The sequence below is a fragment of the Molossus molossus genome, unplaced genomic scaffold, assembly GCF_014108415.1.
Source record: "Molossus molossus isolate mMolMol1 unplaced genomic scaffold, mMolMol1.p scaffold_m16_p_8, whole genome shotgun sequence".
NCBI classification, from domain to species: domain Eukaryota; kingdom Metazoa; phylum Chordata; class Mammalia; order Chiroptera; family Molossidae; genus Molossus; species Molossus molossus.
In genome coordinates, this window is record NW_023425402.1 from 10,054,963 (window position 1) to 10,082,209 (window position 27,247).

The 27,247-nt window shown below is 41.1% G+C and overlaps 1 protein-coding gene across 1 annotated transcript; it reads right to left on the reverse strand.

The window, feature by feature from the left end:
* Nucleotides 1-1,985: 1,985 nt before the first annotated feature.
* Nucleotides 1,986-26,472, reverse strand: GLO1 (glyoxalase I). Its single transcript, XM_036249131.1, has 6 exons — nt 26,310-26,472; nt 12,070-12,152; nt 9,009-9,149; nt 8,010-8,077; nt 7,480-7,569; nt 1,986-4,948 (listed from the first exon to the last, which is right to left on the reverse strand). Exons 1-6 carry the CDS (start codon nt 26,391-26,393, stop codon nt 4,860-4,862), a joined length of 555 nt encoding a protein of 184 aa, XP_036105024.1. The 5' UTR covers nt 26,394-26,472; the 3' UTR covers nt 1,986-4,859.
* Between the last annotated feature and the right edge of the window lie 775 nt (nt 26,473-27,247).

Below are 27,247 nucleotides of genomic sequence, written 5' to 3' on the forward strand. Positions count from 1 at the left end.
ACATACTCTTAGAACACCTGTGCACTCCACTTCCTCATGAGCTGTGTGCTTAGCAAGTCGGTTGAGTCTATTACCAACATGTTCACGCCAGTTATCCTCATAAGTATATAATTTAATGAAATAAAACAAGTTTATGTAAAAGTTGAACATTCTAAAGGACTGCAAATAGCTAAAATAAATTGCTACCGATTTAGTGGTGAACAAAAATATGTATATAAGGAAAGCATAAAACTATAGATTCTGAACTCAGATTCCTTTGTAAATGCTTTCTGTTCATACTCTAAAGAAACCAGAAGTGGATCTTAGACCAGTGGCTCTCAACAGGGCAGTACTGACCCCTAGGGGTTACTTTGGAAAGTTGTCGGGCATCTTGGGTTGGGTTTCAATACTGGTGTTTAATGGACGAGGGGCAGGGATATGAGATTTCCTGTAATGACCGGTACAACTTTGTAAAGTCTAAGTGAGTATTCATTTAGGTAAAAAGCCACGTTTCCCCCCAAGGAGGACCACAACTCCTCACACCTTAAGTGTGGGCTTCATACACCAACTTCCTTCCAAAGAGCAGTGTGGAAACGGGGTGGGTGGGGACACCTGACAGCAGCCCTGCAGCCAGGTGATGGGGTTCCCATCCCCCATGGCACATCTTGTTGGTAGTAGGTGCCTCTGCTGTGATGAGAAGGGCACTGTACCCCTCTAGGCTTCCTCCTGAAAACCCATAACCCCAGTTTCATCATGAGAAAAACTTCAGAAAATTCCAACTGAGAAACACACTACAAAGTATTTGACTTGTACCCCTCAAAACTGTCGGTTACCAAAAACAAGGAAAGTCTGAAGAACTATCACATTCTAAAGGAGCGTAAGCAGACATGAAGATGAATGTAATGTAGGATCCTGTAACAGAAAAAGGTGAAAACTAAAATATCTGAGTGAAATAGAGACTTTAGTTAGTTATAACATATCAATATAGGTTCATTAGTGGTGACAAATGTACCATACTAATTTAAGACTTTAAAAATAAGATAAACTGGTTCAGCCAGTGTGGCTCAGTGCTTGAGTGTCAACCCATGCACCAGGGGATCGCCAGTTTGATTCCCAGTCAAGGCACATGCCCAGGTTGTGGGCCAGGTCCCCAGTGTGGGGCATGCAGAAGGCAGCCAATCAGTGTTCTCTCTCTAAAATCAATAAAGGAAAAATACTGAAAAAAAAAAAAAAGGTAAACTGGGCATGGAGTATATGGGAACACCTCTGTAGTCTCTTTGCAACATTTCTATAAATCTAAAACTATTTTACATTTGCACAGTGATTAGTCAACAACACCATGTTATAAACTTCAAACTTGCTAAGATACTAGCTCTTCACTGTTCCCACCACAAAAAAGAAATGACAGTAATATGATGTGATACAGGGGTTAGCTAATGCTATAGTGGTCATCATTTTGCCATATATAAATGTATCAAATCAATACATTATATACCTTAAATGTACACAATGTGTGTCAATTATATTCCAATTTTAAAAAACTATAAAGCCTGCTTTTTATTATCTGAGCCTATAACTTCTATTTTACTTATTAGTACATATAAAACATTGATATTCACCAAGGACAAAATTATCCTATAAGCAGGAGGAGTATTATTCTTGTTTGTTTGTTTTTGTTAATCTTCATGCAAGGATATTTTTCTATTGATTTTTAGAGAGAGTGGAAGGGAGGGAGAGAGAAAAACATTGATGGGAAAGAGACACATCGACTGGTTGCCTCCCACAGGACCCCGACTGGGGCCAAGATGCCCTTGACTGGGAACCGAACCCAAGACCCTTAGGTCCACAGGCTGACACTCTAACTGCTAAACCAAACCGGCCAGGGAAAGTATTCTTCTTTTATTCAAAATTTCAGCAAGAACTGATAACCATTTTGGAAAATGATGTTTCCAGCAATAACATTATTCATGGTCTTTGACCAATAAAACACACCTGTTATCAGTATGCACTTAAAGTTGGAACATTATAGCTCTTCATGAATCGTGAATTCAGTCTTTATTTTAAAACATCAAATAGTGTTAACAGTACTTTATTGAACAGTTTTACTTCTTCCACACTTAAGAGTAAGCACCTGATTTTGACACTGTATTCTAGTGCAGCAGTATCTGAGCATTTACATATTGAAACATTATATTAGAAATTGATTCCCTTCCTCTTTTATATTACAATAAAGGCATTGTATTGACCCTTTTGAAACTGTGTACATAGGAAGTTATATATACATTTCAGTTTAGGAGAGTGGGTACGACAGATGTGACATATGTTCCGATGTTATAATGAAAAGGGTTGCTAAGTCGAGAACCACTATGGAAGAGCTCTTGGAAGTCAGAAGTGCTTTATGATTTCTCACGGCGCCCTGTACCCACTAGGTCCTGTGTTCCTTTCACTATTGCCGTTTCTTTGTACGCCTACTCAGGAGCCCCTACTGGCTCCCTGTTCTGGCAGTCTCAATTTTACTACCCTCAGGCAGGCAGCTTGGGCAAATACAATCCATTTAAGTCAGTGTCTCATTCCCTTTGCCAGTGATTAAGATAGACAAGTGACCCAGTTCTGATGGAGACATGAGGAAATCTGCTGAGGAACAAAAGGTTATTTTCTTTCACTGGACATTGTTGGTTTATACATCACCCCTGGAATCATGGCAGACATCTTTGATCATGAGCTTATTAGCCCAAAAAGAAACCGCTGGAAGGCCGGGAAAGATGGAAGGAAACTGAAGTTCTTGGTATCTCTGAACCCTCTACCAACCCATTCCAGAATCTCTGAAGTGCTTGTTACATTTGATAAAGTTAGGTCTCATTGCGAGCAGCAAGCATCCTTACTGATATAACCCTCTTCACAGGTAGTTGTGTTACTAAGAAATATTTATGCACGCTGTACGCAATCCTGGTCAGAATGCTATGGAGGGAAGCTGTAAATGACTCAGCCATCGGTTCTACTTCAAACCACCCATGGAAAACTTCTTTGGGGTCACCGTTTCATATCGCCACTTCTCAGGTAAGTTAATTTGGAAGTAAATAAACTGTCCTAATTCCTAGCAAAGCCTGGTGACACAACAGATCTCTTTTCAGTGCATATAAGGATGAATTTAAGGAATAAGCAAGTGCTGTCCTTTGACAGATTTTACTTAGCAAGTACAGAAGGCTTCTTCTGTGGAAATAAGGGTTAAATGACTGAATTTATTCATCCAATAACCCTCCCATTTGATAATTCCATACCTAACACATGAAACTGGTCGTTGGTTCCCACCTTTTGACAGGTGGTTGTTCTTCTCTGTGCCTTTTCTCCCTCAGCCCTTTATTCCTTACTTTCTCTTCTCACCTTTCCCGCAGCTCCTTACCCACAGAAAGAATCAGCTTTGCAGGATATAAAGAACTGCATCTATTCCCAGGCTGCAAATCCTTGCAGTACTCCCTAAGGGCAGCCTTTTTCTTCTAAGAAAGAACAGGTTGGACAGTTTACAAATTAAAGTCTCATTTAAATCTTTATTTCAGTCTGTAAGTACTGCTATTTGTTTGAGTTGCTCACGTAAATCCATTCCGCCTCGAAAGGAAACGTCCAGCGCTCCCAGCAGTGCAAGTCCAGGGCGAGCCCCCCAAACCTCCCTCTAGAGTCTGCGGAAAACCTCACTGTGTCACACGCTCGCTGGCTCTTCTGCTGCTCTGGGCCTTAAGAGATTTTCGAAATAGTTTGCTTTTTCAAAATCCATCAAATGTCAATCATGGCAGGGAAGACCACTGAGCTGATTTGTGATAATCAAGTTACATTACCACTGATCATAATTCATTCTAAATGATTACTAGCATCTGGAAGGCCTTGGGGTAGAGGCTCTTCACAAGCAATCCAAGCACCCCTCACACGAGAATACCTGTGTGTACAGACTCCCTCCCCCCACCGAGGCATCAGGCCGGATTGCTGAGAGGATCGTGCTAACTCACCGCAGGTTTTCATGACAGGAGGCTATGGAGGACGTATTGTGAGGTACTAATTTATGAGGTGTAATCTAAATGCTAAAAATGAGGATGAAATCTTGAGTGCTTGAGCCTATTTGTATTGCCTTCGATTCATTCCATTTATTTGACATGTCTAGCCTGTTTTCTTTCTCACAGGCTAGTTGGGAGGATTAAATGAGATAAAGTATGTGACAGCCTAATCCGGTGTCTGCATACCCCGGAAATAATACTCCTGCCCTCCTCCCTATCCCAAAATAAAGCGGTTAGTCCTTGAACTTTGAAAGTACTTTACACATAAGAAGAAACTAGTTTTTCTGTCAGCATCCTCATCAGCATGATTCTGACTTGCTCCCAAGAGTGTCTTCTCTTTTGTAAAAGAGACACTTGATACTATTTGAAGTACACATCAAGTTTCATTTTTGTTCAGTGTTCTTTACTTTCCACTGTGATTTCTGAGGAACTGAAACCCCAAAAGGTGTGACCACATCAAAAACAAGTTACATGTTTTGTTTTTTGAAAATGATGATTCAAAGGCAGACTTGTAGAGAAGTCAGTTAGAAGGGAGAAGGCAAATTCAGCCTCTGAAGGGAAATGTTCTAACTTATCTAAAAAAGTAATGTTACACAACCACATTCAAGGACATGAGACAGAACACTACTTGAAAACTACAGCGACTGACTAGGTTGGTGAAAACCACAGCTGCAGGAGAAGGGAAACGGACTTGAGAGTAATTTGAACTTGGGATAACAAACCATCAGTCCTAGGCGCTTCTGTTACCTGAATATCGCCAATATTCAGGTAACTCCTGCTTCCCATGTTTACCTCCCACAGGTGTCACTGAAATCTCAAAGTAGTCTTCTCACAGAACTAAATGATAGTCATCATTTTGTTAGGATTCAAAATTTCAATCCAGTAGCCATCGGGATCTTGAATAAATGCCAGGCCTTTCATTTTACCTGTAAAATGAAATGATTGTCATTATTAAAAGGACTATTAAAAAACCGAAAATTTTAAAATATATTTTTATTACTTCCAATTTTAATTTGCACTTCAATAAATTAACGTACATTCTCTTTATGGTTTTAATTTTTTTTTTTTATCCTCACCCGAGGATATTTTTCCATTTTTTGTACAGATAGAGTGGGAGGGAGAGGGAGGAAGGGAGAGAGAGAGAGAAACATCGACGTGAAGGGACACATCGAATGACTGCCACCCGCACGACCAACCAGGGCCGGGGACAAACCGCAACCGAAGTACGTGCCCTTAGCGGGAACCGAACCCGGGTCTCTCCGGACCGCAGGCCGACGCTCTAACCGCTGAGCCAAACTGGCCAGGGCTATGGTTTTAATTTTTAAAAATTCTGTTGTCAGTGTTGACCAAATGCATGTTTTTCACAATGACTAATATTCTATCTTCTACACATAGGTGGAAACCAACTCTGAGGTGGAAGAAAATAAGGAGGTGCTCAGGGGAGCAGGTGGCATGGCGTACCCACAGCCAAAGGACCCAGATGCCTGACTCATACAAATCCTGTCAAGACTGTTTGTGGAACCCAAAGTCTGCCAATCAGATTCTTTCCCACAGGAATTCATAACTGGGATTAAAAGGCTAGTACGTCTAGCATTAGGGCTAGTTGCTTAAATGGAAAAAATGTGACCTCAGAAATTTCTTACAGGACCAACATGCTGATTTGTTGACTCCTATCTCCGGTTCATTTCCCCAAGATCAACCCCAGAGGAACACAGATGGCAAGTGGGAAAAAAATTAAGAACCTCTTGGGTGATGGTTGGTTGGGGGATGGGGTGGGGTGACTACTTTAACCTGGTCTATGCGAAAGGGGTTACTTCTGGCCTGGACCAGAAGGCAGTCCATCATGGCTGTGGGAGAAAAATAAAAAAAAGAATAAGCAGCACCCTGGCCAGTTTGGCTCAGCAGTTAGAGCGTCGGCCCACAGACCATATGGTTGTAGATTTGATTCTGGTCAAAGGTGGGTACCTTGGTTGTGGTTCGTCCTGGGCCCTGGTCAGGTTGTGCGGGAGGCAACCAGTCGATGTGTCTTGCTCATGCTGACATTTCTCTTTCTCTCTCTCTCTCTCTCTCTCTCTCTCTCTCTCTCTCTCTCCCTCCCTCTCTATCTGAAGATAAATGGAAAAAAATTTTAAAAAAGAAGCAACCTCCCTGGCCGGTTTGGCTCAGTAGTTAGAGCATCGGCCTGCGGTCCAGAGGGACCTGGGTTCAGTTCCCACTAAGGGCAGTTTGTCCCCGGCCCTGGTTGGGTCATGCAGGTGGCAAACACTTGATGTGTCCCTTTCACATCGATATTTTTCTCTTTCTCTCTCTTTTTCCCACTCTATCTGAACAAAAAATATGGAAAAATGTCCTCGGGTGAGGATAAAAAAGAAAAGAAAAAAAAAAGCAACCAATGAATGCATAAATAAGTGGAACAACAAATTGATGTTTCTCTCTCCCTTGTTTTCTCTCTAACAGTCAATCATTTTTTTAAAAAATCAAAAGAACACAAATCAGACAGTAGATTTTCAATAGCAGCACTGGATGGAAAACTAAGACAATGGAGTTTTATCTCCGTAATTGAATAAAAATAAACCTAAAAACTGCCATTCGTGTATAAAGCCATGGTTCTCAGGCATACAGAGCCTCAAAAGTTTGTCTCAAACCCTTTGAAAATAGTTTGGGTTGAGGTACTTAATAAAGGGACAGAAAAATCTAAAAATTGCTGTAAGAGATGTACAGAGAAAAGGTGATCAAATATCTTGATATAATATTTATTATCTTAAAAAAAAAGAATAATATCTCAGTCGGGGCCATAGTAACATGATGGGAGCAAGTTCTTTTCCTATTGGGGAAGATATCTGAATACCAAATCTTTCAATTGAAATAAAAAGAAAGAATTAAAATAAAACAGTGAAGTGTTTCAAGCAAAAACAGATAATAAATTATGACAGAAACTGATCTAAGTAAAATAAATGATAATACATGTACATCCAACAAAATCTGGATATATACTATTTCAAGAGACATATAAAACTTAAGGACATGCAAAGGTCATAAAAGATGAAGAAGAAATATCAGGCAATTATTAACTGAAGAGATCTGGTATAGTTATATTAATATCAGATAAAAGGGACGTTAAGGAACTTACTTTGGGGTGGCTTGAGAACACCTGAGTGAAAGCTGGTGGCCACTGAGAAAATGTGGTGGGGTCGAAGGGTGAATGAGGAGCCGACATTTTTGACAGCTCCCATATCCTGTGTCTAATCCCTGGTGAAGCCACCCTGTCACTGTCTTTCAGGTCCCTAAAATAAGTAGGTATTCTTCCAATAATTTCCCTTCTTTCCTTAAGCTGGTTGAAGTAGGCTTCTCCCAAGTTACTTGCAAGCAAAGGGTTTTACTACAGCAGTGCCCTCCGTGGGTGCTGAGTAAAAGTTCCCGAACTACAGAGAGGCCGAGGGGCCAGGAGCAGACTCACCATCATCAGGTTTCTTCACAAACTTGACTCCCAGTTCTTCAAATCTTTTACAAGCACTGATTACATCAGGAACAGCAATTCCGATATGACCTTAGGTGACCACCCCCAAAACAAGGCAGAGAGAAGGAAGAAATCATTACAACAGGGTGGCCAAGTGCCACAGACGGCTCCCCAAACTGTAACACTGACTATGTAACAGCCAACATAAGCTGCAATCCCGTTATCTGGACTGAGAGGTTTAGTTCACGGCAGAAGTGTATGTTAGCAAAAATCAAAATTATTAACCATAGTTTTTGTGCTTTTAAGTTAAAAAGTCTACTAGATATATAACACAGAGGCTCACTGTGAGAGAGCAGATGTAAAGTTTAGACTGAGACTATGAGATTAAACAACTCCTAAATAAAAGTATTTGTGCAAATAAAAATAAACATGCTCCTAATAAATTACTTATAATGTTTTAGATTTGTTACAATCAGAAAAAGGTCTGCAATGCAAATCCATATGTATTACACACAAATAGGGAAACATACCAAATCCTCGGGGGTCTGAATTGCCACTGTGGTAACTCTGGCTCTCATCGTCTTCAGTGCCCCAATTGCTATAAAAGGAGGGAGAACGTAACTACAAGTGACCTGTACAACAGATATTCTAAAAAGAAAGTTGCAACAGCCCTGGCCAGTTTGGCTCAGCGGTTAGAGCGTTGGCCTGCGGTCCGGAGAGACCCAGGAAAGAAGTTGCAACAATTTATCTTTGAAATCTTACCATCTAGATAGATAGATAGATAGATATTTGCTGCTTAATATACTTGGTCTAATCTCTGCTATTTAAATATTAAGTTTTCAACTACAGAAAGGGCAAATGGGCAAAGTGTGATTTTAACTAGACTAAGGACACTAAACCAGGCACCTGGATAACAATAATAAAAGCAACTACCATTTATTGTGCTGAATGCTTTATATTTCATGACATCCTCACAATAGCTCCATGGGCTATGTTTGAGTATCTTCATTTTATAAAGGAGACTGTCACTTACAGAAGTGATATAACTTGTTCAGGGTCGCAGAGCTATTGTCAGAGTCAAGACTTATGTCTAGGTCTGTCTGACTCCAGAGCTGTTTTGAATCAGGGGGCACATTAAATCACACACCCTGAAACAAACGCTGTGTGCTAGTTGTTAAAGAGTGCACAGAAACAACATAAGGAATGAAAGGAAAGGGAATGCCAATGCCAACATTTTATGAAGACCGTAGTTGTAGCACCTAAACATTTGTTAGCTAGTTTGGCAAATGTCCTGCCATTTCCGTCTTTGATTTTCCTCTACCTGGAAAGCAAACGCGGTCACTTGTCCCACCTATGTCACAAAAACAGTACAAAAACCAAAAGATCCATGAAAAACCAAACATACTGTTACGAACACAAAGTGATTAGGCAGATGAAGTTTTAATCAAGTTGGTAAGAAAAAAATGTGTAAAAAAACACAAACTTTTTAAAAATTTGGAATATATAAAAAGATAAAAACTCATACTCACTGTGTCAGTTCAAGCGTAGCTTTTCTGGAGAACACCCACGCTACCTTTTCATCTTTATCTTTTGGGATGTCGTTTTTGTCCTCATAAGCCAAGAAATAGAGTGAAAATTTCATAGTAGGGAAATCTAATTTTTGGAGTAGCCTGAAATTAACAACAAGTCTGAATCAATTAAGAGCAGGAAAGGTCAATTCATACTAAAGTCAACCTAACAATAGTCAAGTTCCAATAACCTGTGTGTAGCGAGGCCATTTTATTTATTTATTTATTTAAATGTTTTTAATTGATTGTTTAGAGAGAGAGGAAGGGAGAGAGAGAGAGAAACATCAATGTGACAGAGACAGACATCAATCAGCTGCCTTCTGCACACCCCCTCCTGGGAATCGAACCTGCAACCCGAGCATGTGCCCTGACCAGGAATCAAACCAGGACCTCTCAGTCCATGGGAGGACGCTCAATACACTGAGCCACACTAGCCGGGCGGTGTGAAGCTATTTTAACAGGAAAAGCTGGGTGTGGTTCAGTTGATTGGAGTGTAATCCCACACCATTGGGTCCTGGGTTCGATTCCCTGTCAGGGCACATACCCAGGTTTCAGGTTCAATCCCTGGTCAGGACGCGTACAGGAGGCAGCCAATCGATACTTTCTCTCTCCCTCTCCCTTCCTCTCTCTCTAAAATCAATGATAGTAATAATAATAATAATAACAACATATCCTCGGGTGAGGATTAAAACATAACAATCTATTCATCTATAAATATCAGTGGAATAAAAAAATTTTTAAAAGCAAAGTTTTGTAGTTCATCATTCTTCAAATACATACTTCAAATATAATGAAACAGCTGGAATTATGGTACTCGTTTATAAATGGCAAAAGATATCTTCAAAAGAAAATTTTATCTTTAATGAAAAATATAATGCATTACTTACTTTACTGTCCTTTCAGATATATGACATTCAGTTAAAGAAAATAAATGCACTGGAAGTATGTGATTGTCTAACCACTAACCTGGACATCTGAAGCTGAATCAAAATATTAAATGTAAACTGTAATTGAAGAATACCATTTAAGTTTAATAAATAAATAAATGTATTGAGTTCTTACTTAGCCAAACTCCTAGGGATAAATTTGACGATATGTGGTAAGAGAGAAGGACAGATTACTGTCACAGAAGATGTGAATGTCAACAACTACATGTTTAACAGCATCGGGTTCTGCAGAAAGGTCAAACAGCACGGAGGAGGAGAACGGGTCACCAGAGGGGGAAGGTCCCGTGCGGTGCGCAGTTCAGCAGCACGGGCAGCAGAGGCTGCACTGCCCTGGCCTGGGAGAGGATGGAGGGGCACAAGTAGTAGCAAGCGTGGCCTGCTTTCACAGATGGTGGGTGATGATGGGAAGGAGGGCGAGAGAGCAAAGGACAAGAACTACCCTAGAACAGAGTAGGCGGAGGGGACTGAGCCAGTGGAAAAGGAGAGACTGACAGGAGAGGAAGAGTGGGTGAATTATTAATCCTGAGGTTTTAAAAAGGATGATCGAAGTCATGGCCTGTAAAGTGAGTTTAGAGCGTAGGATTATTTTACAAGGAATAGACTAGAACGAGAATGCATACAATTTCCTTTAGATTGTTGAAAATTAAATGTTCCAAGATGACCTCATTCATAATCAATAAGAGGGAATGACTGAAGCAAAGCAAAAGAAAAGTTCCTATCATTCTGTTGTCAATGGTTTAACTGTCACTGCTTTGTAACATGCCTTGGCCCACTAAAAGCTACGCACTGACTTACCACAAATAAGACTTACTCTATCTGTTTATAATAAAGAATCAAACACTTCAAATACTGCATGAACACGACCTCTGCCCCCAAAGCAGACTTCCCAGCCTTACAGACCAATCAGTGGGAAATGCAGCACATGACCTGGCTGAAGCTTGCTTTTCTCAGCTGAGTGTATCTTTTCAGTACAATGTCAGGCTCCTACTTGGGGGCTTTTAAAAACAAGGTCAAGCCCTGGCCAGTTTGTCTCAGTGGTTGGAGCATCGGCCTGTGGACCAGAGAGTCCCAGGTTCAGTTCCCGCTAGGGGCACGTACCAAAAAAAAATAATAATAAAAAAATAAATAAATAAAAACAAGGTCCACGCTGAAGTTAATCAGACTGGGCCTCAAATTTGGGTCTTTAAGCTTTGGTTTCTTGCTTCACGTAAAATGGGACATAAGCTACCTTATAGGCCTACTCTGAAGATGGAATAAAATGCCATGTAAAATGCCTTCAAACCACCCAGTGTGCAATTGGTTTGTTTTCATTCCTCCCTTTAAATATGCTATAAATATATGCAAAATACTTTTTCTGAGGGAAAAAAAAAATGGCAAAAGACTGTTTACAGCAGTTATCTTCAGGGAGAAGAACTAGGAGAGGGACGTTATTACTTTTTATTTTGTATTTTTCTGAATTGGTTGGGTTTTAAAAACATAGACATATACTGTATTACCTGAATTTTTCTCTCAATGGAGGTTATCTAGACAGTAAATTAAAGATTGTGGTTTTTTTACTCTTTATATTTCAAAAACAAACAAAACACCTCAAATCAAGGAAAATAAACAAATGTACTTTAAGAATTACAAGATCAGTGGATAATACCTGTTTAGCAAAAGAAAACACATCCAATAAAAATGGGACAGATGGGCAGTTTTAGGTAGATTCATTCATTTTCTAAGTAATACGTCTTCAAATCTGCATCTTTTCTGAAGTAAACAAGAGGCTAAAAGTAGCTATAACATCAGAAGGGTCTGGACACCCTGAGGATTTAACTGGCAGCTCTCAGACAGAAAGGAGTTAGCGAAAATACAAGTACTGGTGTCTCGCTGCCCAGTGAGCCTGGCTGGGACAGAGGAGAGGAACTTGACAAGCCCTGGCCAGGCAAGCCTAGTCCCACACTGCTGGCTAAAAGGACTTTTGGAATTTATAATGCAAACTTTAACCCATTTTTAAAAATAGATCTGAAAACATTCCCTCTATTTGCAAAGCTATGTATTTAAACATTACAGGTGCCAATAAATAGTTTACTTACGTCATTCCAAGAACTCGGGTATAAAAATCCAAAGACTTTTTAGGATCCTTAATTCTCAGCATGGTCTGCTGCAACAGAAAATCCTAAGGAGACACAGTATATAGTAAACACCTTTCAGTGTTGCCACTTGTTACCAACATTAATTGTGCTTTCTGTAACAAGGTGCAAATAGTCTGCCACTGTAACATAATGTTTAGGAAGGAAAGGAATTTGTCCCCTCTGCCTACCATGGTAATCACCTGGAAAGGTTCCATGCCTACTCCCTACAGTTTGGGCTCTCTACCCAAGGGTATTTTCTGGTCACAAGAGTGGGGCAGGTCCAAAGTGCCAGGGAGTTTACACCCCAGGAATGCCCCTCAGCTGATAAAGGATAAAAACCTGGCTTCGTTGCCCCTTGGTGGGACAGTTCTGAGGTCTGCTCCACACCGTCTCCCAGAGGCTGCCCGGCAAGAGGAAGCCCAAATGCCCTCACTCTCACACTTTGTGTTGCCTCTGTTCCACTCAAGATTTCTTTGACTACCTCCCAAAGAAACAACTGAGAACCAAACCCTTATCTCCAGTCTGCTTTTGGGTGTCCCAAACTAAAACAGTGATATTACAAGTAGTCCAATCACTACAAACTTGGTTGAATGAATGCATATGTGCCCTTACAGAACTATGTTTTGGTAATCATAGCAAGGAGTTACTCACAAAATCCTAAACTCCTCAGTAACTAAAAGGTAAAAAGTTACACTAATACCATTGTGAAACTGTCCAATTTAAAACTCAGAAAACAGTCCAGCCAGTGTGGCTCAGTGGTTGAGCACTGACCCATGCACCAAGAGGTCGCTGGTTCAATTGCCAGTCAGGGCACATGTCCAGGTTGTGGGCTCGATCCCCAGTGTGGGGCATGCAGGAGGCGGCCAATCGATGGCCTATATCATTGATGTTTCTATCTCTCTCTCCCTCTCCCTTTCTCTCTCTCTAAAAATCAATAAAGAAAAAAAAAATTTAAATAAAACTCAGAAAACAAAAGGCTTGATTTGACCGATAAAAGGGTAGAGAGTATAATAACTCATAGAGTTAAGATTATTAGCACTAATAGTTTGCCTAAGGGTCTGCATCGTTAGGATGTTTAACTTCATTAGGTTCATAACTATGAGGTGTTACTACCTACAGGTATTAATATCCCCATTTAATAGATGAAAAACATATCCAGGGTGACTAAATTAATTGTCCCAACTTTCTGATGCAAGTTCAGGTCTTCTTCTTCCACAGGTATCTTCCAGACCATGAGTCTGTTAACTACATTTGTGCTTCCTAACAAATTTTTATTCTTGTTATACCCAAGGACTTGACAAGACAGGCCTGAAAATTCTGAATTTTCGCTTCACAGACACACAGACATTCCTCCCCTGTAACTCACATCATATAAAATACAAATGTATTTGATTCATTCAGCATCATTAGGAAATTATATTTTTCTATTTTGCTAACATTTTAAGTAACCAAATTGTACTCTTATTGAAAACATTAAAATTCTCATTTAAGCCCTGGCCAGTTTTGCTCAGTGGTTAGAGTCAGCCCACAAACCAAAGAGTCTCAGGTTCGATCCTGGTCAGGGGCACGTACCTCAGTTGTGGTTCAGCCCTGACCCTGGTCACGGTCGTGCAGGAGGCAACCAATCGATGTGTCCCTCTTGCATCAATGTTCCCCTCTCTCTCCCTATTTTATTCTCCCCCTCCCTCCCACTCTATCTGAAGATAAAATGGAAGGATATCCTCAGATGAGGATTAACAAAACAAAAAAATTCTCACTTAAAACAAAACTAGACTAGCCCTGGCCAGTTTGGCTCAGTGGTTGGAGCGTCAGCCCTCGGACCAAAGAGTCTCGGGTTCGATTCCAGTCAAGGATACATACCTTGGTTGTAGTTCAGTCCCTGGCCCTGGTTGGGACCATGCAGGAGGCAATCAATCAATGTTTCTCTCTCTCTCTTGCTCCCTTCTTCCCTCCCATTCTGTCTGAAAATCCATGGAAAAATATCCTCAACTGAGGATTAAAAAAAAAACCCCATAAAACTAGACTAAAAACTATCTTAATAGGCTGATCTTAATATAATAACTTAATTCTTCATTCATAGCTCATAATCATATATAAGGCAGTTGGCTCTGAAGTTATGTTTCTGGAATATCTGGATAACTTTTCTCCATCAGGTGCTACACTCCTAAGTTTCAGCAAACAGCTGAAAAAGAAAAAAACAGCCCCTGACATCTAGCCCAGCACTCACATTCGGCTTTGATTTCTCCCCTTAAATGTAATTGCAAATACAACTACAGTGAAGTGACCAAATAAAAGCAGTAGAACCAATTCCACTTCATACTTTTGTTCCGGCAGAGATTAAAACAGGCAGTGTGATCCCTACAAAAACAGCAAATATTCTTCTCCCCGGCTAGTATGAGTGACTGCTGCTTCTTTATCAGTTACAGTATTTGCCTAAGGGCATCTCCAAGCCAAAAGACAGGTGTGACCAAGGCAATGACAAAGGCTGCACCTGGCAGGCCTCATGGGGGACAGCTGCCTTCCTCACACCAGGCTTGGTGCACAGCCTCTGCACTGCGGTCTCTGGAGAGAGGTGCAGGCAAGGACTAAATTCTAAAGATGTTCCTGGTCGTCCTACGAAACACTAATTGCTGCTGTGATGAACTGTGCAGATGAAATTAAGGTTACTAATCAAATGACCTTAAAATTGGAAGATTCTTGGATTATCCAGGTGGGTTCAGCGTAATCCCAGGAGATGTTAAAAACTGAAGAGGGCCCTGGCCAGTTTGGCTCAGCGGTTAGAGCTTCGGCCTGCGGTCTGGAGAGACCCGGGTTTGGTTCCTGCTAAAGGTACATACCTCGGTTGCAGTTTGTCCCTGGCCCAGGTTGGGTTGTGTGGGTGGCAACCACTCGATGTGTCCCTTTCACGTCGTCTCTCTGTCTCTCTCTCTGTCTCTCTCTCTCTCTTTCTCTCTCTCTCTCTCTCTCCCCCCCTCCCTCCCACTCTATCTGAACAAAATATCAAAAAATGTCCTCGGGTAAAAAATAAACAAACAAACAAACAAACAAACAAACTGAAGAGGAACCCAGAAGTGGAAGCAGAGAGGTGTGGCAGGAGAGGGTGTCAGATTCCAAGGATGAGAAGGATTCAATGTGCCATCACTGTCTCGGAGCCGTAGGGGCAGGGGTGCAAGGCGTTAAGGCTGGCCCCAGCTGACAGCAAAGAAACCGAGGCCTTAGTCCAGCAGCATTTGTTGAAAAGGCTGTCCTTTCTCCATTAAACTGCTTTCGCATTTTTGTCAAAAACCTGTTGGGCATATTAGTGTGGGCCTATTTCTGGTTTCTCCATTCTGTTCCACTGATCTGCGTCTCTCTCTTTCTCTGCCTTTATAATTCTGTCAGGATTATATTGTAGGCACATAGGACATGCACTGGAAACATCCTCGATTGTACCTTTAAAGTTTTTACACAAATCTTTGTAACCTATACATGTTTGTTAGATTTATACCTAAGTATTTAATGTTTAGCAATTGCAAACGATATTGTATTTTAAACCTTGGTTCTCATATCCTTTGCTAGTGTGCAGAAATACAACTGAATTTATCTATATTTATCTTGTATCTGGTGATCCTGCTGAACTCACTTTATTAGTTTTAGAACAGGTTTTTGTAAATTCCTTAGGATTTCCTATATAAAGAATTGATCTGCAAAAGTTCTATTTCTTCCTTCAAATCTGTATAACTATTATTTCCTTTTCTTGCCTTACTACACTGGCTAGAACTTCTGGCACTATGTTGAATAAGAATGGTGAGAGCAAATCAGGAAGAAAGCATTACCATTATAAATAATGTTAGTGTAAGATTTTTACAGGTGCTCTTTAACAACAAGCTGAAGAAGTTCCATTCCTATTTCTTCCTGAAAAAAAAAATCATGAATGGTATTGAATTTTATCAAATGCTTTTTCTACATCGATATGTCATGTTTTTCTTTAGCCTCCTTATGTGGTGAATTACTTTGATTGATTTAATCCATAATTAGCCTTCCATACGTGCAACAAACTCCACTTAGTCATGGTGTGTAATTCTTTTTATATATTGCTGAATTCTATTTGCTAATATTTTGTGTCTATATTTTTATGTCTATATATTTTATGTCTATATTTGTCTGTAGTTTTCTTTTTTTGTACTGTCTTCATCTGGTTTTAGTATCTTGGTAGTACTAGCTTTATAAAACGAATTGGGAAGTGTTCTCTTCAGTTTTCTTGAAGGGACTGTGTATAATTGATGTTATTTTTTCCTTGATGTTTGGAAGAATTTTTCAGTGAAATCATCTGGGCCTGGAGATATGTTTTTCAGAAGATTATTAATTATGAATTTGATTTCCTTGTGTTATAGAGCTATTCAAATTATTTATTTCATATTGGGTAAGTTATGACAGTTTTGTGTCTTTCAAGGAATTGTTCCACTTCAGGTAAGTTGTCTAAATTAATGCACATAGAGTTGTTTTTAATATTCCCTTAATGCAGTGATTTTCAACCTTTTTCACCTGATGGCACACACAAACTAATTACTGAAATTCTGCAGCACACCAAAAAAATACATTTTTCCCCCAATCTGACAAAAAATTAGGAATAATTTTGATTAGTTCACACCGGTCGGCTATTGTGCTGGCTATCTTTTTTGTTGTTGTCATTTTTAAAATTTGACAATCTAAGGGAATAGAGGCCAGTGCCCCTGACTAAATAGTCAGGTATTGCGACACACCAGTTGAAAAATCGCTGCCTTATGCCTTTCTGATGTCTGCAGTCTGGAGTGGTATTCCCTGTTTCATTGCTGATGTTGGTAATTTGTGTCTTCTTTTTTTCTTAGCTGTCTTGCTATAGTGTGTCAATTCTACTGTTTTTTCCCCTAGGAACCAGTATGTTTAATTGATTTTTCTGTTTTCAATTTCATTGATTTCTACTCTTTATTACTTCCCTCCTTCTGCTTCCTTTGGGTTATTTTGCTCTTCTTTTTCTTAGTTCTTGAAGAGGAAACCTAAATTACTAATTTGAGACTTCTTCTCTTTTCTAATGTATGCTTTCAATACTATAAATTTCCTCCTTAGCAATGTTAGCTGAGATTCCTCTTTCATTTTATTCATGTATTTTTTTAAAACTTCCCTTGAGAATTCTCTTGACCCATGGATTATTTAGCAATGTATTATTTCTTTTCCAAGTGTTTAAAATTTTTCCTGTTATGTTTCTGCTACTGATTTGTAGCTTCATTCAATTGTAGTCGAAGAACACACTCTGTATGGTTTCAATTATTTTAAATTTGTTAAAGTTGGTTTTAGGGCCTGTGACATGGTCTGTCTGGGGATACTTTCTATGGGCACTTGGGAAAAAAAAAAACAATGTATTCTGTTATTGTTGGGTGGAGTGTTCTATAAATGTTGACTACATCTTGTTTGCGGAAGGTGTTGTTGAATCTATCTACTTGCTAATTTTCTGTCTAGTTCTAGTAATTCCTGAAAGAGAAGTATTGAAATCTCCTATTAAAACTATGGATCTTTCCCCTTTCCAGGTTTTGCCTCACATATTTTTGTAATTCTGCTGTTTGGTGCACACACATTTAGGAATACTATGTCTTCTAGGTCAACTGACCATTTATCATTATATAATGTACTTCTCTATGATCATTTTCTTTGCTCTGGAGTCTACTTTATTTGATATTAATATAGGCACTCCTGCTTTCTTTGAATTAATGTTTGCATGATATATAATTTTCAATCCTTTAAGTTGCTTCTATCATTATATTTAAAGGGGGTTTCATGTAGATAGCATATAGTTGGAGCATAATTTAATTTTTCTTTCAGTTTAATTGAGATATAATTGACATATAATACTGTATAAGTTTAAGGTGTACAGCGTAATGACTTAACTTACATATGTTGTAAAATGATCACCACAATAAAATCTATCATATATAATAAGCTGGGGCATGTTTTTAAATCTACTCTGCCAATCTCTGTCTTAATTGGTATAGTTATATCTAATGTAATTATTAAACATGAGGGCTTAAGTTGGCCATTTTATTTTATTATTATTTTTTTTTTATCCTCACCTGAGGATATTTTTCCATTTTTTGTACAGATAGAGTGGGAGGGAGAGAGAGGAAGGGAGAGAGAGTGAGAAACATCGACGTGAAGGGACACATCGAGTGGCTGCTACCCGCACGACCAACCAGGGCCGGGGACAAACCGCAACCGAAGTACGTGCCCTTAGCGGGAACCGAACCCGGGTCTCTCCGGACCAAGGCCGACGCTCTAACCGCTGAGCCAAACTGGCCAGGGCGGCCATTTTATTTATTTTTGTTTTGTTTTCTATCTTTTCCTTTGCTTTTCTGTGGATCATTGGAACATTTTTTTACAATTCCTTTTTGATTTCTCTACACGTATTTCTTTGCACAGCTTTTTTAGTGATTGCTCTAGGTGTTGCGTTATATACAGGGTGGGCAAAAGTAGGTCTACAGTCGTGAGTACATGAAACAAAATTTATACTCTTGTATTATTACTTATGTATTAATTACTGTTATTTATTAACCTATTTTTGCCCACCTCATATAAGTAACTTATCACAGTCACTTGGTGTCATCATTTATCCGTTTGAATAAAGTATAGAAACCTTACCTCTCTTTATATCCGTTTACTTTCTCTCATTTATAATTGTCTTAAAATACTTCCACTGCTGGGTGGGGTGAAATTTCAGGTTCCCGTGTTTCTCCATGGATACAGCACAGGGGGAAAGCTTCTTACTTCCTTGGGAGAGGAAAGTTCCAGCTCCCTCTCAGCCTTCTCTGACACCACCCTGGCAGGGAGAGGCTGGGCACCTCATTACCGCCCGCTGGGCAGCAGAGCAGGCTTCCCACTCCGCTTTGCAGGCGTAGGTGGGGCTGAAGCCACAGTTTTATCTGTGGTGTTTGGCTGTAGCAGAGCAGTTACTGTCTAAAAGTTTTTCTCATTAGGAAACACTGCCTATTTCTTGGTCCTGTGGCTAGAGTGAGAGGCTTTCACTAGGCTTTTATTTGGTCTGCACCCATTGGCATTTCTGGGTTGCTAGCTTTTTTAGCTCCAAGTCTGGGCTATACAAGGCAAAAAGAAAACCAAGGAAACTCACTCCCATGTTGTTCTTAGGGTCTTGAGGTCCCTAGCCAGTCAGCCTTCTCTTCACCTTTCTGAGTCTCCTAAGTTTGTTTTACATATAATGTATTTATCAGGAGGAAAAGGGAGAAGTATGTGTAATCCATTCCCAAAAGTCTCCTAGTGGATTTTATACAACTGCCCCCAACAATGGGACATGTTTGGTCACTATATGTTTGTTTTCAGGGTATATCAAAACTTGTCAAGGAGCCAGAACCATGGCAAAAAAAAGTAGACTGACTTTGTGTTTTCTACCCTCAGATTCTCTTTCTAGTGATGAAGACACTCATTTCTTCAGAACTGTTACGAAGGAGCTTTATAAGATTGTACATCTTACTCAAAATCAAGACCTCCGTTGCCCCTATCTCCCTCCGTTTTCAAAAAAGAGATATTTCAAACTTAACTTTAGCACTAGCCAAAATTTCAGAAAACTTTAAATATCTTTGGCCTAAAGTGTGTATTTTGGCCTTTTAATAGGGATGCCAACTCCCTTCGGAGCCTATCAACACTCTCCCAAGCAATTTTCAAAGGTAGTGCATCACCCCAACAGGAAGTCTTAAGGCTCAACTGAACATTCAGACTCACAAGGCAACCACAGGCGAAAGGGTATCAGACAGGAAAACGGCTGGCCACAGAGGTTAGAGGTGTTAGGGGTTCCTTTTCAGCAGGAGTCCTTCAAGGAGCTAGACAGCTCGGATGCAGGGGAAGCTCCACTCTCAGGCAGAGAAGCAGTGGCTGTAGAAGCCCTATGCACCCCAGGAGCCAGCATCTCCAGTGGTACCTCCAAGGCACAGTTTCTAGAATCTCCACAAAAGACAGCTGCAAGTCACTGCATTCAGGGAAGCGCACAGCTATGGCTTCCTATTACGTATTTATAATTCTCTCTCTTCAGATGCAATTTACCAACTGAGTTATTTGTACCATATACAATATTCCCAAGAAACAAACATCATTTTTACCTGTTTCCTGGGAAACAAGCTTGAGTTAACCAAAGGGCGGATTCTCAGCAAGGGCAAAGGGCTTAACTCTTTACTCCTAGTGTCTTATCTCCTATGAAACAAAAAGTGCTAAAGTTTTGTTTTTTCCTAACTTTTTCAAATCACGATTGCCTTCGGTGAAAGATCCTTGTGTAAATACAAGTGCACCCCAGGGGAACAAGACCGTTTTGCTATGTGACAGCTGATGCACAATATGGTACAAATTATTTTTTTCTTTAATATCTTCCTCCTAGTGTTACTTCCCTGACTCAACCTACATCGAAATGTGACAAATGTTTCAGAAAATAATTCAGCCACTCCCTTTACATTCATTCTATCTTATCTAAATTGGTTTCATCCTTCCCACTCTATAACTCAACAGCCAACAACATACAAGTATCCTTTCCCTACAGATAAGGGAGACAGAGATAGCTAGGAGACACAAAGGAAAGTGTTTTGTTGTTGTTGTTTTTGTTGCTAATCCTCACCCAAGGATATTTTTCCATTGATTGTTAGAAAGAGTAAAGGGGAGGGGTGAAGGGAGGTAGAGAAAGAGAGAGAGAGAGAGAGAGAAGAAGAAGAAGAAGAAGAGGAGGAGGAGGAGGAGGAGGAGGAGGAGGAGGAGGAGGAGGAGGAGGAAGGGGAGGGGAGGGGAGGAGAGGAAGAAAAAGAAAAAGAAAAACATTGTTGTAAGCGAGGCACACATCGATTGGATGTCTCCTGCACACATCCAACCAGGGCCAGGGATTAAACCTTCAACCCAGGTATGTGCCCTTGACCGGGAATCAAACCTGTAATCCTTTCGTGTGCAAGCAGACACTCTACCCACTGAACCACACCAGCCAGGGCGCAAAGGAAAGTTTTTTAAATTTAAAAACTACCTGTGATATTAGTAAACACACCTGCCAGACCACTCTTAGAACAGGTAAGAGAAACAGGAAAATCCTAGAGGCCCTCAGTATCTTGAGGCTTTTCAAGTCTCATGCAAAGGGAGAAAAAAACAACACATTAGTGTGGGAGAAATAATTCTTCAGTGGCAATATGGTTCAAATGCTGACTCTACCACTGTTACCTTGAGTAAATCATTACTTTTCTTAAACCTCAGTTTTCATGTCTTTAGAATGGGGATAATTATAGTTCTCGGCTCCTAGGGTTCAGATGAAAAGTAAATGGGATAATGCATGAAAGTGCTTAGCATAGTGCCACCCAGAGCAAGCTACTTTGCTTATTATTAGTCTTTCTGTTATTATTACAAAACACACCCAGAATTTCTACTATCAACTATTGCTTTTGATTCCAAAACTGCATTCCCGAGGCCATGCCTCTAACCTCAGCTCTGGAGTGATGTCTCCATCAGCCTACTCATAATTCCACCTGGGTCAAAGTATATATTAACTTTATCACAGCCAAAATAAACATTCATTTCTATATTCCTAGCAGGGAACACCTCTAGAATCCCTTGTTAGCCCAAGTCAGATACCTGGAGTCTTCCTAGGTTTCTCCCTCTCTACCCCTCCATGATCCAACCCAAGCATCCCATCAACTTGACTACTTAAATCTCTCTGGAATCTTTCTCCTTTCCTTTCTAATGATCATCACCTTGTTCCCATCTTCATTACTTCCTGCCTGGTCTCTGCTATAACGCAGCCCAGAATGATCTTCCTGTAATACTACCAGAATGATCTTTGTATGATGAAAACCCAATTGTGTCATTACTGGATTAAAAATCAATCCTTCAGCCCTAGCTGGTTTTGCTCAGTGGTGAGAACATCGGTCCACAGACCAGTGAGTCACGGGTTTGATTCTGGTCAAGGTCATGTACCTCGGTTGTGGCTGGTCCTGGCCCTGGTTGGGGTCATGTAGGAGGCAACCAGTCGATGTGTCCCTCTCACGTCAAAGTTTCTTTCTCTCTCCCTCGCTCTCCCTCCCTCCCACTCTATCTGAAGATTAATAGAGAAAATATCCTCAGGAGAGGATTAAAAAATAAATAAAAATTAAAATCAATCCTTCAGTGGTGCCTCACAGCTTTTAAAATAAAGTATCAACAGCGAGTGCATGTGGTTGGTGCATACTTCTCTAATTTCATTTTTTGTCACTACTCCCCTAAACAGGGAATCTCGAATGTTTTTTTTTTTTTTTTTATCCTCACCCGAGGACATTTTTCCACCCTTTGTTCATATAAAGTGGGAAGGAGAGAGAGGAAGAGAGAGAGGGCCGCATGACCAACCAGGGCCGGGAACAAACTGCAACCGAGGTACATGCCCTTAGCAGGAACCGAACCCAGGCCTCTCTGGACCACAGGCCGACGCTCTAACCGCTGAGCCAAACCGGCCAGGGCTCGAACGTTTTTTATTTCATACCCTTATCAGTTCAAAAAAAGGATGCACCCCAATAAACGTATATTTATTTTAATTATATACAAAACTACTAGTGAAACACATACATTATAAAACATATTTACCAAATACAAATCTTTACAAGGTGGGAAAAACGAGTGAACATAATGGGAATGCTCATAATTTCTTTGAGCATCCCAATGACTATTTTGTGTACCTTCCCCTCATCCCACACTTCGGTTTCATTGTATTATCTGTAGATCCCTGTGGCAGTTTACTGATGTCATTGTGCTTTTATATATACTGTGATTCTCTATGCGCAGAATAGTCATTTGTTCTTCTGGCTATTGTCATTTCTTCCTCCTTTCCATTCTTTCTTCCCATTACCCCTGCACCCAACTCAACCTGGCTACCTCCTTTGTATTTGGTAGAAAATTTCTCCAACTCCATCACCTACCACTCCAAATTATTGTAGCAAAGGGCACTGATGGAAATAGTAGACAGAATGAATTTCAGATTACCACTTGGGAAAAGAAGTATCTGGCCTTAGGAAGAAAGTAAGACTGCCCAGGATGTGGTGCGGCTGGACATCCTTTGGTCTGCCTTTATGACAGAATGCAAATGATCGACAAGCAAGCTGACGTTCCACCACTGCTGCTTTCTCCTTTTCAAAGCAGGCCCTCATCACGCATCTCCTTTTCTGGAAGAGCCTCCTAGGTGTCCTTATCACCTCTGGCTTGGATCCCTCCAATCTACTCAACAGAATGCTTCAAAATCCCCATGTGATTTCCTTACTACCCATATAAAATCCAACTTCCTTAGATGTGACATTCAAAGCATCCTCTATGATCTGGATTCCACCTACCATTCTAGGCTTCTCTACCACTGCTTCACTGCTTAGATGACCAGATTACAACCAAAAACATGTAAGTCACCTCTCCAGAACATGCACCACATGGCATGTTTCTGATACTTCTACACATTTTTGCTCAGATGTTTCCTTCACCTAGAATGTCCTTCCATGTAATTCTGTCTCCCCTGTGATATTGGAATCCCATTAATCTTTCAAGACATGGGCCCACCCCCACCTTCCGCTTGAGCAGTCCCTGATCCCCAGTTGAAACACAATCTTAAACTATATCATTTTCATAGTTTAGAGAACACCAGTGCACTTTATCATCATAGAAGCTCTTATGTTGCTTTTACAAACTCGGTCCAAGTGCCCTGCTAAAATCACTGTAGCCAAAGAAAGAACTGGGAACTCAAATGTAGGTCTTCAGACTCCAAAATACCTTGTGCACACACCATACCACAGATGCTACCTTCAAGAATTTCCACCTCCTGTGCTCCATGTGTGTTTCCTAACTTCGGTAACACAGTACTCCCAGTTCCGTCTTATGTTAGAGTTGGTATATGGTTGGTGAAGGGACCTCATCTTGTTCATCCCAGTATCCCCAGGCTGAATTTCATTCATTTACGTTTTAAAATATCCTTCATGTCAAGTTCCAAAATTAGTGCTGAAATGAGTACTCCAGAAGCCGAACAGGGTGGAGGCTGGGAATGTGGGCTCCTCCCTGGGCAAGTTACTCAATACCTATGTGCCAGAGCCTCATTTGTAAAATGGAGATACTTAGGCATTCCTCAGAGGGCTGTGGAGAGGATTAATTTAAGTAATGTACTTAAGACCACAACCCAGAGCCTGGCACACTCAATATACAGTGATACCTCGGTTCTCAAACGCCTTGACTTTCGACCAAATCGGTATTCGACCAGGAGATTCGAGAAACTTTTGTCTTGGAATCCGAACAAATATTTGGAACTCGAACTTCCAAGATGAGCCGAGTTGAGCCGAATGGCGTTCATTCGGCCCAGCGCGCCTTGCTCGCGTCATCAGTGTGAGTGCAGAGAGAGAGTCACGCTTTGTGGAGAGAGTCACGCTTTGTGGAGAGAGTCACACTTTACACTGAATTTAACCCTTAGACATACTGTACACTTTTATTTCTTGTTGAGACTTATGTTTTTCTACATATTATATACAAATTAGGCCAGTAAATAGGCATTTTCTGGGGCTTGGAACGAATTAATCCAGTTTCCATTATTTCCTATTGGGTTTCATTGCTTCGGTTCTCGAACAATTTGGTTCTCGACCGTCCTCCTGGAACGAATTATGTTCGAGAACCGAGGTATCACTGTATACCAGCTGCTGGTACATTTACCCACACATGACAGTACCTCAAAGGCCAAAAATTACTAAAAAAAAATACTACTCCAAATCACCAAGAGAAATTCTGATTATGAGAAATGTAAATTAGGAATGCAAGAAAGTGTTCAGAACAAATTTTATAAATATTTTCCTAAGCCTGGACGGTGTGGCTCAGTGGTTGAGCGTCAACCTATACACCAAGAGGTAATCAGTTTGATTCCTGGTCAGGACACATGCCCAGGTTGTGGGCCAAATCCTGAGGGGGGGGCATGCAGGAGGCGGGCAATTGATGGTCTCTCTTATCGATGTTTCTCTCTCTCTCCCTCTCCTTTCCCCTCCCTTTCTCTCTAAAATCAATAAAGAGGGAAAAAATTTTTTATAGTGAATGACTTTATGGGAAATAACTAGGTTTTACTATTAGAAGGTATACTATTAGAAAGTGAGATGAGTGTGTGAGATTTTATACACACATGCACACATACATTTCTTTCCCCTTAATTTTGCAGTGACTAAGGTTTTGCCTAAGCTAAGTACCAGATATTAGTCAAAAAGCTTTAGCAATTACAGGTGTATGACTCTTCACCCTGAAGGCAAAGAGCAAGCAAAGATCAAAGTCATGCACCCCTCTTAGAGGGCTGCATAAAACACATTCAATCTTCAAGAAATTTAGAAATTCCCCAGCCTGTTGAATAAATACACAAAGGCGTTTACTGACACTGATGAGTACACTGGAATAAACCCCCAGCAGCTGCTGTGTCTAATCTTGACACTGCTCTGATGCACCACACCTCAGTGAGTTACACTGACTCTTAGTACAGACATGTTAAGCAAGCTGGAGGTGTGAAAGCCTTCACATGCAACAGGTCTTTCCTCTACTGGGTCTCAGCTGCAATGAGATGATCCATGAAGAAATTTCTAAGATTCCTTTCAGATCTAAGTTCCATGACTCTGTCATTCTCCTGGGGGCCACCACGCACAGATAGGGCAGAAGTGTGGCCGCGTGCATACGCAGAAGCCAAGGGAAAGCGAAATTCTGGGCGCGGTTAAACCCGAAACGCTCATATTAGCTTGTAGGAGTCAAGCCGGGAGCCAGGGCAGTTAGAGAAAATGACGCATGGGAGAGGCCAGCACGGATAGAGACCTTCGAACCTAGGTTGGGAGTTCTGAAACTGCTTTTTTTACCTGCCACGGTCGACCTCGGAAACACGCACACAGACAAGGGATCTGACCCGGAGTTAGTTGTGGCTTACAGTTACCATCCCAAAGGAAAAGTTAATGCAAGTTGGGTTGCAGGCTTTGAAACAACCAGAAGAAACGGATCCTCTCACGGATCCCCCACTGGACACCATTCGCCCTTTTCCCAGCCCACCCCGGCCCGTCCTAGGCGGGCAGAGCTGCAAAGGTGGTCGAATGGGGTTTGAATCCAGTCCGTGCTGGGCCTGGCTGAGCCCGGGAATCTGCGCCCTCTTTGCACCCCAACTGGGCTGTGCGGAGCCCCAACTCGGGAAAAGGAGGTTCTGCGCCCACCTTGGTGCTGGGGTCCGGATCCGAGCAGCAACTGAAGGCAGCCTGGTCGGTTAGGCCGCCAGAGGCGGGCTGCGGTTCTGCCATGGCTGCACTGCTGTATCACGGACCGCGGTCCCGAGAGAGTGGCAGCGGCTCACGCTCCGCCCAGACCCTGCGCTGCCTTTCCCAGCGACCGCGTCGCGCCGCGGGGCGGGCGGCCGCTGACTTCCAGCCAATAGCTGTGCGGAGAGCAAGTTGGTTCTGTGCTGATTGAGTGCCAGTGAGTCAGCGCCTCCAGCCGCCGAGCTCTGCGCCCTAAGACTACAACTCCCAAGGTGCCTCGCGCCTAAGAGGCCCGCTAGAGGGGAGAAAACAAACAAACAAACAAACACCTGCTGGCTGAAACGAGTGGTTTCTCTGCATTGCTTGATGAACTAATTTTGATTCTGTTTAATTGCTGAAGTTCAGTAACCACACATACCTCAGGGCTGCAACTTGGTAGGAAATTGGAATCAGATGGAAAGAGAATTGGAATTACTTTTTTTTCGAGTATAAGAATCCCAAAGTCTAAGTTTAAACAGAACAGGATAATTAAAACAATTCTGACTTAGTAAAAAACCTAGGTTCGAGTTTTGGTTCCAGTATTTATTAGCTTGAAATAACTGAACTTTCTTGCAGGATTTTGTTGAGGATCAAATGAGATTGAAGGCATTGTTTCACGACTCATGAGTCAAAGGTCCAGAACTTTCAGTGCGTTTCAGTTAATTTTGCTAAGGCATATATTTTAATTGTCTTAATTTTTAATTGTTTTGTTGTTCCTCACCTGAGGATATTTGTCCGTTTATTATTAGATGGGGGGGGGGGGAGAAAGAGAGAGAGAGAGAGAGAGATGCCACATCGACTGGTCGCCTCCTGCACCACCCAATCACCACCCAATCAGGGCGGGGAAGAACTACAAC